The sequence below is a fragment of the Nannobrachium achirus genome (assembly GCF_963921795.1).
Source record: "Nannobrachium achirus genome assembly, chromosome: 17".
NCBI classification, from domain to species: domain Eukaryota; kingdom Metazoa; phylum Chordata; class Actinopteri; order Myctophiformes; family Myctophidae; genus Nannobrachium; species Nannobrachium achirus.
The window spans coordinates 54,963,456-54,980,329 of NC_137824.1; the positions used below are offsets into that span (position 1 = coordinate 54,963,456).

General features: G+C 45.4%; 1 protein-coding gene across 1 annotated transcript in view; it reads right to left on the bottom strand.

Annotated features, from left to right (window-relative positions):
- Positions 1–16,874, bottom strand: part of ppargc1b (peroxisome proliferator-activated receptor gamma, coactivator 1 beta) — a gene marked incomplete at its 5' end in the record, with an annotated part of 147,344 nt that overhangs the window by 24,259 nt on the left and 106,211 nt on the right. The window contains 2 exons of the mRNA XM_080746179.1: positions 5,774–5,974; positions 10,955–11,143. Coding sequence (XP_080602305.1) covers positions 5,774–5,974; positions 10,955–11,143 — 390 coding nt within the window. The remainder of the gene's footprint in view (positions 1–5,773; positions 5,975–10,954; positions 11,144–16,874) is intronic.

Here is a 16,874-nt window from a genome sequence, read left to right on the forward strand (position 1 = left end):
ATTCACTGTGGGCCCCCCCCCCCCCCCCATGAATGTTCTTCATCCCTTTTAGACCTGGAACGCATTATTGCGCATTATTTTGTGCTTTAACTATTGAAAAATAGCAGATACGCTATTTTTGAAAAATCTATGTTTTTATGTCAGTGGTGCTCAAACCTTTTCATGTGAAGGACCCCCAAAATGAAATGTATTTGGCCACGGACCCCCCATCTCAAAATATTTCGTTCCAGGGACCACCCCCAGAAGCAAAATTTGAGATGTTCGCTTAAAAAAATACATAATATTCAAAGATTTGCACACGTTTTCAAAGACTTTTCAAAAATAGCAGATCTACAAGCTCGCAGCGCGGCACTCGGTGCCGCGCTGTGAGCTTGTATATCTGCTATTTTTCAATAGCTAAAGTATAAAATAATAAAGGCCCCTCCACCTTGGGCCCTACTGTAACTCAGTCCCACTCCTCCCCCCCTTGTGACGCCCCTGCTACCATCGAGTAACTGTTGTTACTGAGGGGCTCAATTGGCCGTCTTCGATGACTTCCTGGAACTATTTCAGTTGCCACAGGCAGCGACGGCTTAGCGCTGGACATTCCTCTGCTCTGTGTGGAACCCCGTGAACCCCCACCCATTTGGGAGGCAGCTCGGTTTTAGAAGCACATGACTCGTTGTGCAGGGGCGTCACAAGGTGGGGGGGGGGGGGGGACTGAGTTACTAGGGCCCAAGGTGGAGGGGCCTTGATTATTTAGCTATTGAAAAATAGAAGATATACAAGCTCACAGCGCGGCACCAGGCGCCACGCTGCGAGCTTCTAGATCTGCTATTTCTGAAAAGTCGTGAAAACGTGTGAAAATCTTTGAATATATGTCTTTTTTTTAAGCGGTCATTTGTGACTCAAATTCTGCTTCTAGAGGGTCCCCTGGAACTAAATATTTTGAGATGGGGGGTCCGTGGCCAAATACATATCATTTTGGGGGTCCTTCACATGAAAAAGCTGGAGCACCACTGACATAGGTTTTTCAAAAAAAAAACCTTCAAAGACTTGCACAAACTTTCAAGATTTTTCAAAAAGAGCTGATCTACGAGCTCGCAGCGCGGCACCGAGTGCCGCGCTGTGAGCTTGTATATCCGCAATTATTCAATAGTTAAAGCACAAAACAACGCAGTGAGTACTTGTAACCCAGGGCCCAGAGTTCGGTGCGACACCCCTGGCTGTCGGTGTGTGATAATCAAAGGGGTCGCAAAGAGCGCAGCGCACTGAATTTACACTGCGAGGTATTCAGCCCACCAGTGTTATTCAGAGTCCGTCACACAATAGCATCTTTGTAGGCCCCGAGGCTAAATGAGGCTCTTTTCTACAGCAGAAGAGATGCAAGACAAGAGGAGGGGGGGGGGGAGGACCGCTCTTTGCTTTATATCACTCTGAAATCTAAGGCAAATTAAGGAAGTGCGCTGGATTTATTTCCGACAACTTAAACAAGGATGCATTGCGGTAGCTAATCATAAGCCATCCATTATGGGGAAATAGCTTCCTACTTCAATTAAAGCTCCTGAGCTGCTGAATTTTTCCCTGCCTGCATTCTTTGGTGAGTGGGGTGGGGGGGGGGGGGGGGGGGAAGAAGTGAAAAGTAGGGCGCGCTATTCAATGTAACGGCAACGAGACGACAAACTGTTCCTGGGAGTTAAAGGGATATTCCACTTTCAAAAAAACTTTTGGTCATTTTATCGTCTAATCAGGCTTTTGGGAACACAGTTTTTGAATTTCTTCATTCAGTATTTAGATATTTGATATTAATTTCCCCCCATTTTCCCACTTCCAGGACCTTCCCATACGAACCTATTTTAACTTCAAACTCCATTTTAACCATGATAGATTTAATGAAAACACCTGTCCTTTTTTCTGGTGACTCCTGACACCCTCCGAATACGTGAGCAGGCTGTCTTTTTTCGATGACATTTTTCATCAATTTCTATAAATTGTTTGGGGAAATGAAATCTATTAAATACAATAAAACATTATAAAAAATAAATGAAAAAAGTTATATAAAACACACGGCCTGCTCACGTATTCGGAAGGTGTCAGGAGTCACCAGAAAAAAGGATGGGTGTTTTCATTGAATAATCATGGTTAAAATGGAGTTTGAAGTTATAATGGGTTTGTATAGGAAGATCCTGGAAGGCGGAAAATGGTGGGAAATGAATATCAAATATCTAAATACTGAATTAAAAAAAAATCAAAATCTGTCCTGGGTGTTCCCAAAAGCCTGATTAGACGATAAAATGACAAAAAGTTTTTTTGAAAGTGAAATATCCCTTTAAGAGATTTTTTTGGTTGTGTTGTGCTCAGGTGCAAGACGTGGAGCTGAAATATGGAAAACATATTTTTTCCCCTCCTCAGAAGTGAGGTTCGGGGAATGTTTTGTTAGGGCTGGGGGGGGGGGTTAGGGGGCTAGGGTAGGGGGGCATACTGGCAGCTCTGTGTGAAAATAGGGGGCACGTGGAGAGCACAAACAACGCATAAAGCACGTGCTGGCATGGCACAGGGAGAGGCCAACGCGCCCCCGCGCACGCTACAGACGGAGAAAAACACGCCAGACTGGAGGAGAGGTTAATGTGTGCCTCGGTGCTGCCCCTCTCTCTGTACTGTTAGCTTTTCAAGGTAAAGACAGACTTTGGACCTCTCAGGCTAGCAAAGGTTAGAGCAAGGTGAGCACATGCTAAACAGCCTGAAGCACCAGTGCAGTGGCGTCAGTTCAGCAAAAGCTAGGGTATGGCAAAGATGGGAGTCCTCATGGAAAATAGGCATTACATTTTGTATAACACGGTTCTATTTTATATTTAAAAGTAACTTTTATTTTCCCCCCTGGACCCAGGGTATGGCAGCTGCATACCCCTGCCATACCTAATTGACGCCCCTGCACCAGTGGCAGCAAGGGAGGGAAAACAGCAGCTGTGTGGCACAAGAAATAAGTGCACTGTGACTCTAAACAAAACAAACAAAAAACATAATCATCACTGTCTGGCCAAAAAAATCTCTTAACTCTATTTTTGAGGGTTTTGATTTTTTGGGGGGGCATAAATCAGGGCTATTGAACACCCTTTACAGCTGAGTGTTGGTTAAGATAATATTGAACCAATGGAAAGTAGTAAAAAGTGCTTGGGACAAAACCTCCTAACTCCACACTTTCTGCCAAACCAGCTAAAGGCCTGTCTATACTTGTTCGGTTCGGTTCGGCAAATTTCCGAACTCTCATTCGGTCCAATGCTTTTCAGAAGTCGTGAGGGATATCATTTTATGGTCGAAAAGGACCCTTTGACCGAAATCTTGGTCGAAATATGGACAGGGGTTAACTCCCCCCTATTGGCCCTCTCTTTCTTTCATAAATATGTTGAACACCCTTTACGTCTGTGTGTTGGTTAAAGTAATATTGAACCAATTAAAAGTAGTAAAAGGCTCTTCGGTCAAAACCTCCTAACTCCACTTGAGCTCATTTTCCCCGAAAATGAACATTTTGGAGTTGGGAGGTTTCGGCCCGACAGCAGAGGTATAGATATAAAACAATACAAAACTAAAGTCGGAAATGAGAAAACCTCTGACATTAATTGACGGAGAACAGAAGCAGGAAATTAATCTTAATCAGCGGCACGCCCTTTCTGAACAGGAAGAAGGAAGCAAGGACGGAGGGAAACAAGGAAGGGAGGAGGAAAGGAGGGAAGCAAGGAAGGAAATCTAGGAAACTACACAACACTGGAAAGCATTTCCACTTTATTTAACTTTATTTGGACGACTGTTCACCTTATAGGCCGTCTGTCTGTAATGAGACAGATGGCGCTACTGACATCAGCTGTGCTACATACAGTTAGATCTGTGTCCGAGGCTTGTGAGTTGTGCTGCTATGTTAATTTTTAAACATATGACGTTCATGCTATGTTTAACTGCATATGAGCGTCCACAGGGCAGTCCACGTGCACACTACACGTTTACCACAACATGCCAATTCCTAACTACCGTGTAACGCAGTGTTTCTCAAATGGGAGTACTGCAGGCAGGGGTGGGCGATATGGAAAAATACAATATCACGATATTTTCCCAAGCTGTATCACGATACACAATTTTATCAAGATTCATTTGTTATGGTTATTTTGCAAGTTACTTGACAAAAAACTAGACTCTCTGGGTTCCTTTCTGAGGTCTAAATTGAACTTTACAAGTATATAACTCTGACAGTATACAAATCATTTGTATACTGTAAGAGTTAAGTGGAGACATTTTCAAACTTGAGAACTACTGATTTAAACCAAAATGCAGGTTTAAATTGAATTCTGCAATTAATCTCTGTATTAACGATTAAACAGGATTTTTTACAAGGCTCCCTCAATTGTATCACGATATATACGATACCTCTGAAAAGGCATATCGTGGAGACATTGTATCGTCTCAACGATAATTATCACCATATCGCCCACCCCTAACTGCAGGGGTACTTTGTGAAAAAACTAGAAAATGGGAATATGTCTTTTAGTGTTATGGTCGACAGACTTTGTGTGAACCTGCTCATCTGTAGATGGCAAAACCAAATTACATCAATACCTTGACTAGTACAACTGTTATTGAATAGAAAGCAAAGTTTATTTGCCATTATGTTGTTTTGCTTTGAACATATTGGCATTGGAACTGGACTTTTGATGACATGTTTTCTAAGCAAAATGCTGTAGTCAGGGTAGGGGGTACTCGGCTTCAGAAATCAGTATAAGGGGTTTACTGCAGCCCATGAGGTTTGAGAACCACTGGTGTAACCCATAGGTGTGTAAGAAAACATCCATACACTTGACTATTACAATACTTAGTTGCTATGCCAATTAATCCTCCCCACACATTTCTGTGGTTTGCCACTGCTGTAGTGAGGAGCCCTCACCGGGAGGACATAGTACCTCCATCCTACTAGCCCTCACCGGGAGGACATAGTACCTCCATCCTACTGCTGTTGTGAGGAGCCCTCACCGGGAGGACGTAGTACCTCCATCCTACTACTGTTGTGAGGAGCCCTCACCGGGAGGACATAGTACCTCCATCCTACTACTGTTGTGAGGAGCCCTCACCGGGAGGACATAGTACCTCCATCCTACTGCTGTTGTGAGGAGCCCTCACCGGGAGGACATAGTACCTCCATCCTACTGATGTTGTGAGGAGCCCTCACCGGGAGGACATAGTACCTCCATCCTACTGCTGTTGTGAGGAGCCCTCACCGGGAGGACATAGTACCTCCATCCTACTGCTGTTGTGAGGAGCCCTCACCGGGAGGACATAGTACCTCCATCCTACTGCTGTTGTGAGGAGCCCTCACCGGGAGGACACAGTACCTCCATCCTACTGCTGTAGTGAGGAGCCCTCACCGGGAGGACGTAGTACCTCCATCCTACTGATGTTGTGAGGAGCCCTCACCGGGAGGACGTAGTACCTCCATCCTACTGCTGTTGTGAGGAGCCCTCACCGGGAGGACGTAGTACCTCCATCCTACTGTTGTTGTGAGGAGCCCTCACCGGGAGGACATAGTACCTCCATCCTACTCCTCCTTTTTAATCGAACTGGCCGACCTGTACCATGTCATTTTACTGTGTTTTAAAGTAAACTAAATGCTGTTGACTTGTGCAGACTTTTATTCTGTTGACCTATCCAGTGTGTTCCCATCAGCATTCTGTGTGTTCTGTCAGTCTGGATAAGATCCTCAAGCAAATAATGGCAAGAAATGGCACATTTGAACGGCCAAAGGGGGCCTTACCATAGACGGGTCCTCTGTCTCTGACCCTTGGCTCTGACTGAAGTCCCCCGCGTCTAGAGGAAGGTCTTCGTCCTCTTCGTCTTCCTGGTCAGGCTCCTCCCCCAGGGTGGGGAAAACGGAGAGCCCGCCCACCTCTGCATCCACCATGCCATCGAGACTGTCAGTCAGGGCGGCCAACAGAGCCGCATTCTCCTCTTCTATCTGTAAGGGGCGATGTATGGGATAGCCAGTGAGTAAAATGCATAGACTATGTAAAAAAGAAATGGACAGCCACGCCATTGGTTTCTACAGACGATAAATGAAGCCTATTTTTCAGCGAGTGCAAATCCGTCCATATTTCTTAGAAATGGACACGGAAATGAATCAAATGATATTGGCTGGAAGGTGGGTCGTCACTCCGTGGAACCAGTAGAAAGCCTAGAAACCTACGTTATCATTCATTTTAAGATTAATGCGACCATATCTTACTAAACACATATGATGATTTAACAAAGACTTTAAACTAGCGATTGAAAACAAAGTATTTATGAAAAGGTTTACTAAGATAATAAAATCACCAAATCCTCATAGATAGATAACATGGAGCTAAAAGTTTCTTGACACCAGTAGAGGGTGAAATAGCGACATCTGCTGGGCCATTAATAGCAACAGCAACTTCAAGGAGAACCCGGAAGTGGCTTCCTTTCCAGCAAACGAAACTTTCCCCTTGTAGTCCATGGGCCATACTACTTTCCCATACAGGAAAAAAATGCAAAACATGTATCTGCTTTAAGTAGCATATGAGGGGTCAAACTAGGGGTTTTTCATGATTCTGAATCCATTGCAAGCATCCGTTTTGCACGAAAAACATTCATTGGGCTAAAACGGCCCCCACAAAACTGTGAAAAGTGATGACTCATCACTTTTCATCACTAAACCAAAACGCATAGTAACCTTTGCCACCTTTCGGAGAGTGACATCTCGTATGGCCCATGGACTATTGGTAAAATGGGCCAACGACGCAGTCTTCTACCGTTGGCCCCTGAACAGCTCTAGCCGTCCCGCTATTAGTTATCTTGCTCCAGTGCCTCAAACCTCTCCTCTACTAAGCAGTGTGCATTTAGCCAGCCACGCCCTGGCTGTAGTCATCGCCGCAAAATAATACAGTGTGAATGTGTGAACTTGTGGAAGGGGGAGGGGTGGGGGGAGGCTGTAATGTTGGGGTTTGAACAATCTGTGTTTAGCGATGCTTTGGAAATAACTGTCCTCAAGTCGAATTTATGGACAAACACGCAAATTGGCGGAGCACACATGCATACTGTACACACATGGAGAGGCACACACAAACAAGAGGATGCTCTACTGTGTACTGTATTTATGCCTGGGAATAACTGTCATCTGGTAAATGTCACAGCTGAAGTTGCTTGGTGTGTGTACAGTAACAGAACAGATAGATAGATGAGATTGCCGACACAGTACTTGTGCTGTACTTGTGCAGCGACATGTTTATCTCCCGTTCTGCCAAGAGTATAATTGACGCAAGATATTGTATCGTTTAATATCGTCACTGTCGGGCAGAAACCTCGTATCTCCAAGGTTCAAATGTGTAAATTTTTTTTTCGCTAAGTAAAGCCCTGCTTCATCATCATACAAGGCCGTCGCACAAAAGTAGTGAAAACAACAGATCTACAAGCGCACAGCGCCCACACCCTAGGTGGGGTTGGCAAAAGGGCCTTTCTGTGTGGAGTTTGCATGTTCTCCCCGTGTCTCCTAGGGTTGATGATACCCTCGCAAAAACATGCAGTAATCCTGGTCTCTATAATGCCTCCCCCTGGCCAGCCGGGGCGCTTGATGGAGGGGAAAGGAACTGGTTGGAATAACGTGTTCCTTCCACGCGCTACGTCCAAACCGGGGAAATCCCCCCTGTCAGGTGAAAAGAAGCAACTTGGACTACTCATGCATAGAAGGAAGCATGAGGTCAGTGCGTTGTCTCCCCAGGTGCGGCAGAGGGAGAGCAGAAACCAGGATTACTGGTTAGTCAATTGGCACTGGGTGAAAAAATGGGTTAGAAAATCGTGGGATAATAATTATGAAATAAGAAAATTTGTCTCCAACAGCACTCAGAGGTTACTTTAATTCATGTCTCCTCTCTTTCCATGTTTATCAACTGTCTGTCTGCCTCTCTCCCTCTCTCTCTCTCTCTCTCTCCCCCTCTCATTGCCGTGCAAGGTCTCTCCCTCTCTCTCTCTCTCCCTCTCATTGCCGTGCAAGGTTAAATGAAGTTTAATGTAATAGGACCAATGATCAATGACTTCCCTGTGTGGTTTTCTAACTCTTACCAGTCGCCTGAGGGTGTGTATGTGCGCTCGCGCACGTGCACGTGTGTGTGTGTGTGTGTGTGTGTGTGTGTGTGTGTGTGTGTGTGTGTGTGTGTGTGTGTGTGTGTGTGTGTGTGTGTGTGTGTGTGTGTGTGTGTGTGTGTGTGTGTGCGTGTGTGCGCACGCATGTCGGGGAGTAGTACATCCAAGCCCCAATCCAATGAGCCATCCATGATCCCCCACCATTCCCACGACAGACACAGACACAAATCAATTCCGACATGGGATTACATCCAACGGGCTACAGTAAATAAGTGGTGCATCGATGGACAACTGAAACAGGGGGCTCTGCCCCCATTGTCCACCTCTCTGTCTGTCTGTCTGCTCATAAGTCCACCCATTGGTATTCCGTTTTATTTATAACCGAAAGACTGTCTGTCTGTCTGTCTGTCTGTCTGTCTGTCTGTCAGCCGACCGCCTGCACCGGTGTGTTCGTTCCGCGATCGATAACGGGAGATACTGAGAGAATACGATACGCTGGCGGCGGGTCCAGAGGGGAGAGCTGAAGGAGAAAGAGAGACAAACACCAGGAGAGTGAGGACAGGGAGAGAGACAAACAAAGTCAGAGACAGATTTATGTGTATCGTCACTGTCGGGCAGAAAGCTCGTATCTCCAAGTTTCGCATTTTTAAGTTTTTTTTTTTTTTGGTAAAGTAAAGCCCTGCTTCGTCACACAAGACTGTTGCACAAAACTAGTGAAAATAGTGATGCAAGGCGTTGTGTGCTTGTAGATCAGTGGTGGAAAAAGTACTCACATTTCCTACTTAAGTGAAATTGTCAATACTGCATTGTAGAAGTACTCAAGAAGAAGTCCAGAATTCAACATTTACTTGAGCATAAGTACAAAAGTGTTGGCACTTACAAGCTCTTACAAGTTGGCATCTACAAGCTCACAACGCATCACGATGTGACGTGTTGTGAGCTTATAGATCAGCTATTTTCAAATAGCCGAGGTATAAAATAGAGCTAAAGTGGTTTATGTATGTTTTATAATATTATAATTTATATCTGCAAAGTAACTAGAAACTAAAATGTTCAAATAAACGTAGTGGAGTAAAAGTACAACATTTGGATCCAAGATGTACAGTAGTGGAGTAGAAGTAAAAGTATTGGAATTTGGATATACTCAAGTAAAGTACAAATACCTCAAGTACTGTACTTAAGTACAGTTTTAAGTAAAAGTACTTAGTTACTTTACACCACCGTTGTAGATTGGCTATTTTCATTATTTTAAATCCATTTTAGAATGATAAATAGAAAAGGAACGGTTTTGGACATACAAGGTTTCCACGCAACAACAACAATATGGAGAGAGAAGAGAGAGAGAGACAGAGAGAGAGATACGGATGCGAAGACGTCATTACTGCGTTGAACACTGAACCACGAGGGCCATGATGTCTACTGGAGTTAGATTACGCTACCAGCGATCTGTACCTGAACACTACACTTTGTGTCTTTGATTTTGTATTCTTGATTCTTGTTTTGCCCCGGTTTAATGGGAGCAGGGGAATTCGTCCAGCGTCGGAACGCTATATGTACACGATCAATGAGCCTGGGAAACCAAGAGCAAAACTAAAAGGGTATTCCTTGAAATGATCCAATAACAACATGCGATAATGGAGCCTGAGGGTGATTCCGTCTGCAGATGTATTTGATATGGGTCTGACCTCTGCTTAATGGTGTTTACTCAAGCTGAAGGTGATTTCAGTTGCCCCAGTAAAGGTTTCTTTTTTTTTTGTTTGTTTGGAGAGCACTTTAGCCTTGTAGCAATATTACACATGCATACATTGCAGCATTATCTGGGTGCCCTGGATCCTGCAGTGCATCAAGGCATATAGTTATTAGCTACCTTTCTGCAGCTCAAATGAGCTTGCCATCAGGAGAAATTATTCTATTTTATTCTATGTATATGTTTTGCAACCAAAGGTTGTAGTTTACTATGAGAACCGCCACAGCTTGTCGGCGTCCGTCCATCCATCCGTCCTCATCATGCTCTGGCTTCACCGTGATGTCACAACTAACAGAATCCCTTTTATGCCCATATATGGAGTTCCCTGATGTCATCAATATGGATTATGCCCTGTTTAGAGAGATCCCTGTGATGCCAGGGGGAACAAATCCCTTTTAATGCCCATATATGGAGATATGGAGATCCCTGTGTTGCCAGGGGAACACATCCGTTTTATGCCCATATATGGAGATATATGGGCATAAATGCATAAACGATGTGCTGTCCACATCATGTTGCCCTGAGGCGTCTTACTAGTATTATTGTGGGTTCGCCTGAAAGGCGAGACCAGTATGTCATCTTCATTATTTATAGAGTGAGTTCCGTCGCGTGAGTTCTGTCGCGTGAGTTCTGTCGCGTGAGTTCCGTCGCGTGAGTTCTGTCGCGTGAGTTCTGTCGCGTGAGTTCCGTCGCGTGAGTTCCGTCGCGTGAGTTCTGTCGCGTGAGTTCCGTCGCGTGAGTTCTGTCGCGTGAGTTCCGTCGCGTGAGTTCCGTCGCAGACAGTACAAAGGCAGGGCTCTTAGCCAATGAGGTGTGGAAAATCTAGGAGTGATGTACAGTAGCCCCCCGCGGGCCGCAAATGGCCCGCGGGCCGCCTATTGGGGAAGCCTGGTTGAGACTGTACTGTATATTTTCAAATAAAATGTGTCTCCAGCGTCATCAGTGCCCACACCCTAGGTGGGGTTGGCAAAAGGGCCTTTCTGTGTGGAGTTTGCATGTTCTCCCCGTGTCTCCTAGGGTTGATACCCTCGCAAAAACATGCAGTAATCCAGTAAAAACAAAGGGTCCGAGAGGCGGCGAGGCCCTCATTCTCACCTCGAAGAGTTGGTCTGCTGTGCTGTAGTGCAGTGTGGAGGCGGGCGAGGCGTCCGAGGGCTGGTCGTTGCACCAGTGCAGCTCGCTGAGACAATTGACGCTGTCGAAGTCGCTGGCGTCCAGTTGGGAGAGGTCGATGTCCGGGAAGTCAGCGTCCAAGCGGTCCGAACACACCTCCTCCTCCCCATACTGAATGGATGGATGGAGAGAGAGAGAGAGAGAGAGAGAGAGAGAGAGAGAGAGAGAGAGGCAGAGGTTAGTCAAAGATCAGGACGAAAGCACTTTTTCCAGACAGGTTGTTTTTCGAAGTACAACAAATGAAATGTTCGTCTTAGCAAATCGTCGTTGTCGGGTAGAAACCTTGTATGTCCAAAACCGTTTGTTTTTATCATTTAAAAAATGAACTAAACTAGTGAAAACAGCCGATCTACAAGCACACAACGCGAGGCGTTGTGTGCTTGTAGATTGGCTTGTAGATTGGCTAACTGCTCCCGACGAGCATGGTTGCCGATCCACTATCGGTGTGTGAATGTGTAATGGTGTGTGAGTGTGTGTGTGTGTGTGTGTACAGTATGTGTGTGTGTACAGTATGTGTGTGTGTACAGTACGTGTGTGTGTGTGAGCGTGTGTGCGTGCGTGTGTGCGTGCATGTAGGCGAATGAAGTACATTGTAAAGCACATGTGAGTGGTCAAAAAGGCACTATTTAAAGGCAGCCCATCTACTCTTTCATATGTCTCTATGCATGATGCAGCCCATTTACTCTTTCATATGTCTCTATGCATGATGCACGGCATGCGAGTAGTTTGTATGTATGGTACACTTAAGGTACACGAAGGCACTTTGAGTGAAAGCCTCATCCAAATGGTACGGTAGCAGCAGCACATCACTACCAGCACTCAACAACTTCCCCCTCATCTCTCAACAGCAGGTCATTACAGATAATGAGACTTCCACCTTGGGATGAGAGCTTTTCCACCGAAACCAGGATATGTTTCACCCACCAGCATGAGAGAGAAAAACGTTATATGTGGAAGAATATTGTTTTAACTGTGACACTTTTCATCCTCAATATATTTCTCACTCAATCGTGTTTTTAGTGTTGAAAACGAAGATGACAATAGAGACAATTATGCAAAATAATTCTCAAATAATAGCAATTAGGCGATTATGTTATAATTATACAACAGGTAGTCTGGCTCTCAATGCAAAACAGGCTCTCCAACCGTGCATATAACGAGCACTACTGCACTGTCTCTCATCAAGTAAAGAAATCAGCTGCGTTGGTCACGAAAGACAGCAAGCGCTCCTCTCTCCCCACACTATGCTAGGCGGCTAGGCTAGCGGTTGTCATGTGACATTCAGGGACATAGTAGCTGAATGTGGCATTAAAAAAATACAAATTCCTATCGAATATCTTAATTACAATGAAATTAAGTTGACGTGTTTTTTTTTTTAAGGGCAACAGTTGTATAATCGCAATATTACACTCAAGGGTCTGCATTAACACGGTTATCCGGCACTCCAGCCCTGCCTACGGAACTCGCCTGTCGGCTCGTTCCTGCGGCAAGGCTGTCGTGCAGTTGCCTGGTTAAAACCAGACTGCACTCAACACCACCCCCTGGTGGTAGTGGTGTTGTAGTGAAGTCTGGCCCTCCACGTTAACTAAGCTTTTCCCCCTAGCCCGATGAGAGTGCTAGCCAATCAGGGCTGTAGGCTTGGGGCACGTGTCGTGTTAAATGCACACCCTCTCGTGTAATATTGCTTAATTGTGACATTGCATGTAACTGTGTTATGATAACAGACAAGACACTGCACTCAGTAATTAACACACCCTCAACCAGATAGAGGGGAACTAATTCAACCATTCAGGGAATACCAGGTCAAAGTTCAGAGCTACGCACGCATATAGAAACATCCACTAGGTCCCATGCTGCTGGCCTGGCCTGGCCTGGCGGTCCTGGCACCTAGTAGGCTCCTATGTAGCCTGACGGTGCATCGCGGGTTCGAGTCCCGTTACCGACAATCTTTACCGTACGTCTCTCCCCTTCTCTCTCTCTCTCTCGCCCTATTTCCTGTCGTATCTCTACTACACCTACTGTATAAATAAAGGCAGAAACATCCACTAACTCCCACAGGGGTGGTGTTGTCTTGTTGTGTTGTTTATATTGCAGGCCCTACTCCAGCCCCTACTCCTATTGTTTCATTCATCATTTAAGCGCTATATAGACTTATAAAATAGCAAAAGTAGTAGATATGCAAGCTCTGCTACTTTTGATGCTTTCGTGTGACGTTGTTTTATGTTCAAGCAGGGCATTGATTTACAAAAAAAATACAAAAAATAATAGAATATGAGATAAGAGCTTTCAGGCTGACAGCAACAATTTCCTAGGACAGTTCATTGTCACTATGAAAAGCTCCACCGGCTGTCAGTCTGTCCGTCCGTCACGCCACGTCACGTCACGTCACGTCACGTCACGTCACGTCACACTTATCCCCTACTCATATCTCCACCACTTATCCATGCCAAACTTTGCGCACACACACTCATTGGCTGCCAAACCACAACTTCCACCCCTCATTTCACACATGGCCCTCTTCTAGCGCCACCATGAGGCCGATTCTTGCCAAATACATTTTTGGACACTGCTCCTATAGATTTTGCCCTGAAATCATGCAAAGCGCTACACAGTATCTCTAAAGTCATGTCATCAACATGGATCTGTCCCATTTCCCATATTCCCTCCTGATTGGCTACCATTGCCTTCTAAACGGTCTCCCGATTTACTTTTGGTACTTTAAGTACATGTTGATGCCAATACTTTCATACTTGTACTCAAGTACACTTTGAATTCTGGACTTTTACTTGTAACGGAGTATTTCTATGTTGCTGTATGGATACTTTTACTCAAGTATAAAATGTGAGTACTTTTTACAACACTGCGATTTCGGGAGTCTTACTGGTTACAACAACAACGTTGAACTGAAGTGCTCATACCAATAGCTGTCTCTCACAGCCAGGCTGAAGATTTACTGAAGCCCGCAGACCACAGTAGCACCCATGTCAAATGGAGCACGAGCAGCATGTTATGTTACATTACACTCAGAAATTCCACACATGTCTCTTAGTCACTGACTGATGCCGTGTTGCATGTGGCCAAGACTTCTGTGGAAAAACATCCAAAAAGTCATCATTTCCCCAATTCATACTTCGCCGTAAGTCGGTGGCCCTCGACAAACACAAACGATGTGCAGTTCATGAAAAACAACCACACGGCAGGCTTGCCACACGGCTCAGAGTTACTACAGGGGGTCTGGAACCCCTAGGGGGTCCTCAGAGTTACTACAGGGGGTCTGACTGGGACCCCTAGGGGGTCCTCAGAGTTACCACAGGGGGTCCACCAAATCCTTGTGTGGTAGAACCATTCTTCTAAATTAACAACTTGAACCCTCACATCCCTGATCTGAGGAGAACTTTAGCCAGAAATAGCAGATCTACAAGCTCTCAAGTAACGCCTCGCGCGAGAGCTTGTAGATCGGCTATTTTCGGCAAATATATAGGTTTGGTGTAGAGGTAAAAAAAGAGCAGACCAAGTACATAGCGAAGGGTCAAGTTTACAAAATATCCACGATTTAAGTGGTTAAATGTATGAAAATACACATTAACATGAACTAACAACATAGACTGATGACAGTGCTGTCAAACAAGTCATGAATCTATCTATGAAATCAATGAAAATCTGCATCACACATTCATACAATATGCAGAGGGGGTCCCTGCTTCATCTCTCTCTCAGCTAAGGGGTCCTTGGCCCTAGACTCCTGGTGTCAACATTTCCATAACCTGCTATTCTTGTATTCTTATGGCGTGCCCATTTTGTCATTGGAATCTCCTTACAGTGTGTCAGAGCGCTAAAATGTGTGTCAGAAAAAGCATGCGCCCAGGGGTGTCACACCAAATTCTGGGCCCTGGGTACAAGGTTTCACTGCGGGCCCCCCCCATGAATGTTCTTCATAGGGGAGGGGGTTTAACCCATTTAGACTGGGAACGCATTATTATTATTACTATTGGAAAAATAGCAGATATACAAGCTTACAGCGCGGCACCGAGTGCCGCGCTGCGAGCTTGTAGATCTGCTATTTTTGAAAAATCGTGAAAATTCTTTTGAATAGTCTTTGAATATTTTTTTTATTTCTATGTCAGTGGTGCTCAAACTTTTTTATGTGAAGGACCCCCGAAATGATATGTATTTGGCCACGGACCCCCCCATCTCAAAATATTTAGGCCACGGACGCCCCAGAAGCAAGAGGAGTTACAAATGTTCGCCATTCAAAGATTTGCACACATTTTCATGACTTTTCAAAAATAGCAGATCTACAAGCTCGCAGCGCGGCACTCGGTGCCGCGCTGTGAGCTTGTATATCTGCTGTTTTTCAATAGCTAAAGTATAAAATAATTAAAGGCCCCTCCACCTTGGGCCCTAGTAACTCAGTCTACAAGCTCGCAGCGCAGCACTCGGTGCCGCGCTGTGAGCTTGTACATCTGGTATTTTTCAATAGCTAAAGTATAAAACAAATAAGGCCCCTCCACCTTGGGCCCTAGTAACTCAGTCCCACTTTCCCCCCCCTGTGACACCCCTGCATGTGCCACGTTGTTGCTCACATGCCAACCACGCACAGACAGGAAGCGTTGTGGATGTGAATCAACGAGGAGGGAAGTCCCTGCGCTCTCTGGAGGGAGAGAGACGTGGAAAAAAGAATATTCTTTTGGCAGGGAAGTTGAGAGCGAGGGAGGAGAGACATGGCGGGAAAGAGAGAGAGAGAACGAAAGAGATAAAGGGATGGAAGCAGGGACGTACAGAGAATGTTAGAGAGGCAGGGGCTGAAATCTCTAAAGGGGCCTTTTGGTGTAAATATTGAAAATAGCCAACTTCCAAGCTCACACAACGAGCTTGGAGGTCGGCTATTTTCGGTGCGTGATACCACACTGAACTAAGCATTATCAAGTCAATACAAGAGATTTGGTGTAAGGGCATGGACTTCTACACAGAAAGGGCAATTCTTTCAACATAAGATGCTGAATTCAAAGTTCAGGAGAGTTTGGACAAGGCCATTTTCTCGAATGCCGCCTTCAGGTATGGCATGGAAAGAGGGCATTTGCGTTTCTTTCACCATAGTAAAAACAGCATTCGTGGTCTCTGGAAAGGACACTTTTTATAGACGGATAAAAGGGCTCAAGCCTCCTTTGATGTCTATGTGTGCACGTGCCTGGATGGAAAGGACCAAGAGAGAAGAGAAAGAGCGAGAGAGAGGCGCCCGCTGGCCTAGTGGTCAAGGCGCATACCACATACTAGGCTATGATGCCTGCTGGCGTCGCCGGTTAGATTCCCGATCCGGACGACCTTTGCCACATGTCATTCCCCATCTCTCTCCCCATTTCCTGTCAGTCTACTATCCTATCAAATAAAGGCATAAAAAGCCCAAAAACAAATCTTAAAAAAAAAAAGAAAGAGCGAGAGAGAGACAAAAATGCAGGAAAAGAAGGGGAGGGTCAATGAAATTACTGAGGATTTTGGAGACAAAAAATGTGTGCACAAGCATTTGTGTGTGTGTGCGCGTGTGCGTGCGTGTGCGTATGTGCGTGCGTGCGTGCGTGCGCGTGTGTGTGTGTGCGTGTGTGAGTGTGTGGGTGTGCGTGCGTGCGTGCGTGCGTGCGTGCATGCGGTATGTGCGCACGTGCGTGCATGCATGTGTACGCTGTGAGCGAGTGCATGCGCACGAAATGTCTGTCTGCCTGTACTGTACAACGGGAGACCACAGGATCGATGTCCTATTCTATGTATGTTTGATGAGCAAAACCAAGCGCTATTACAGTGCCACACACACACACACACACACACACACACACACACACACACACAC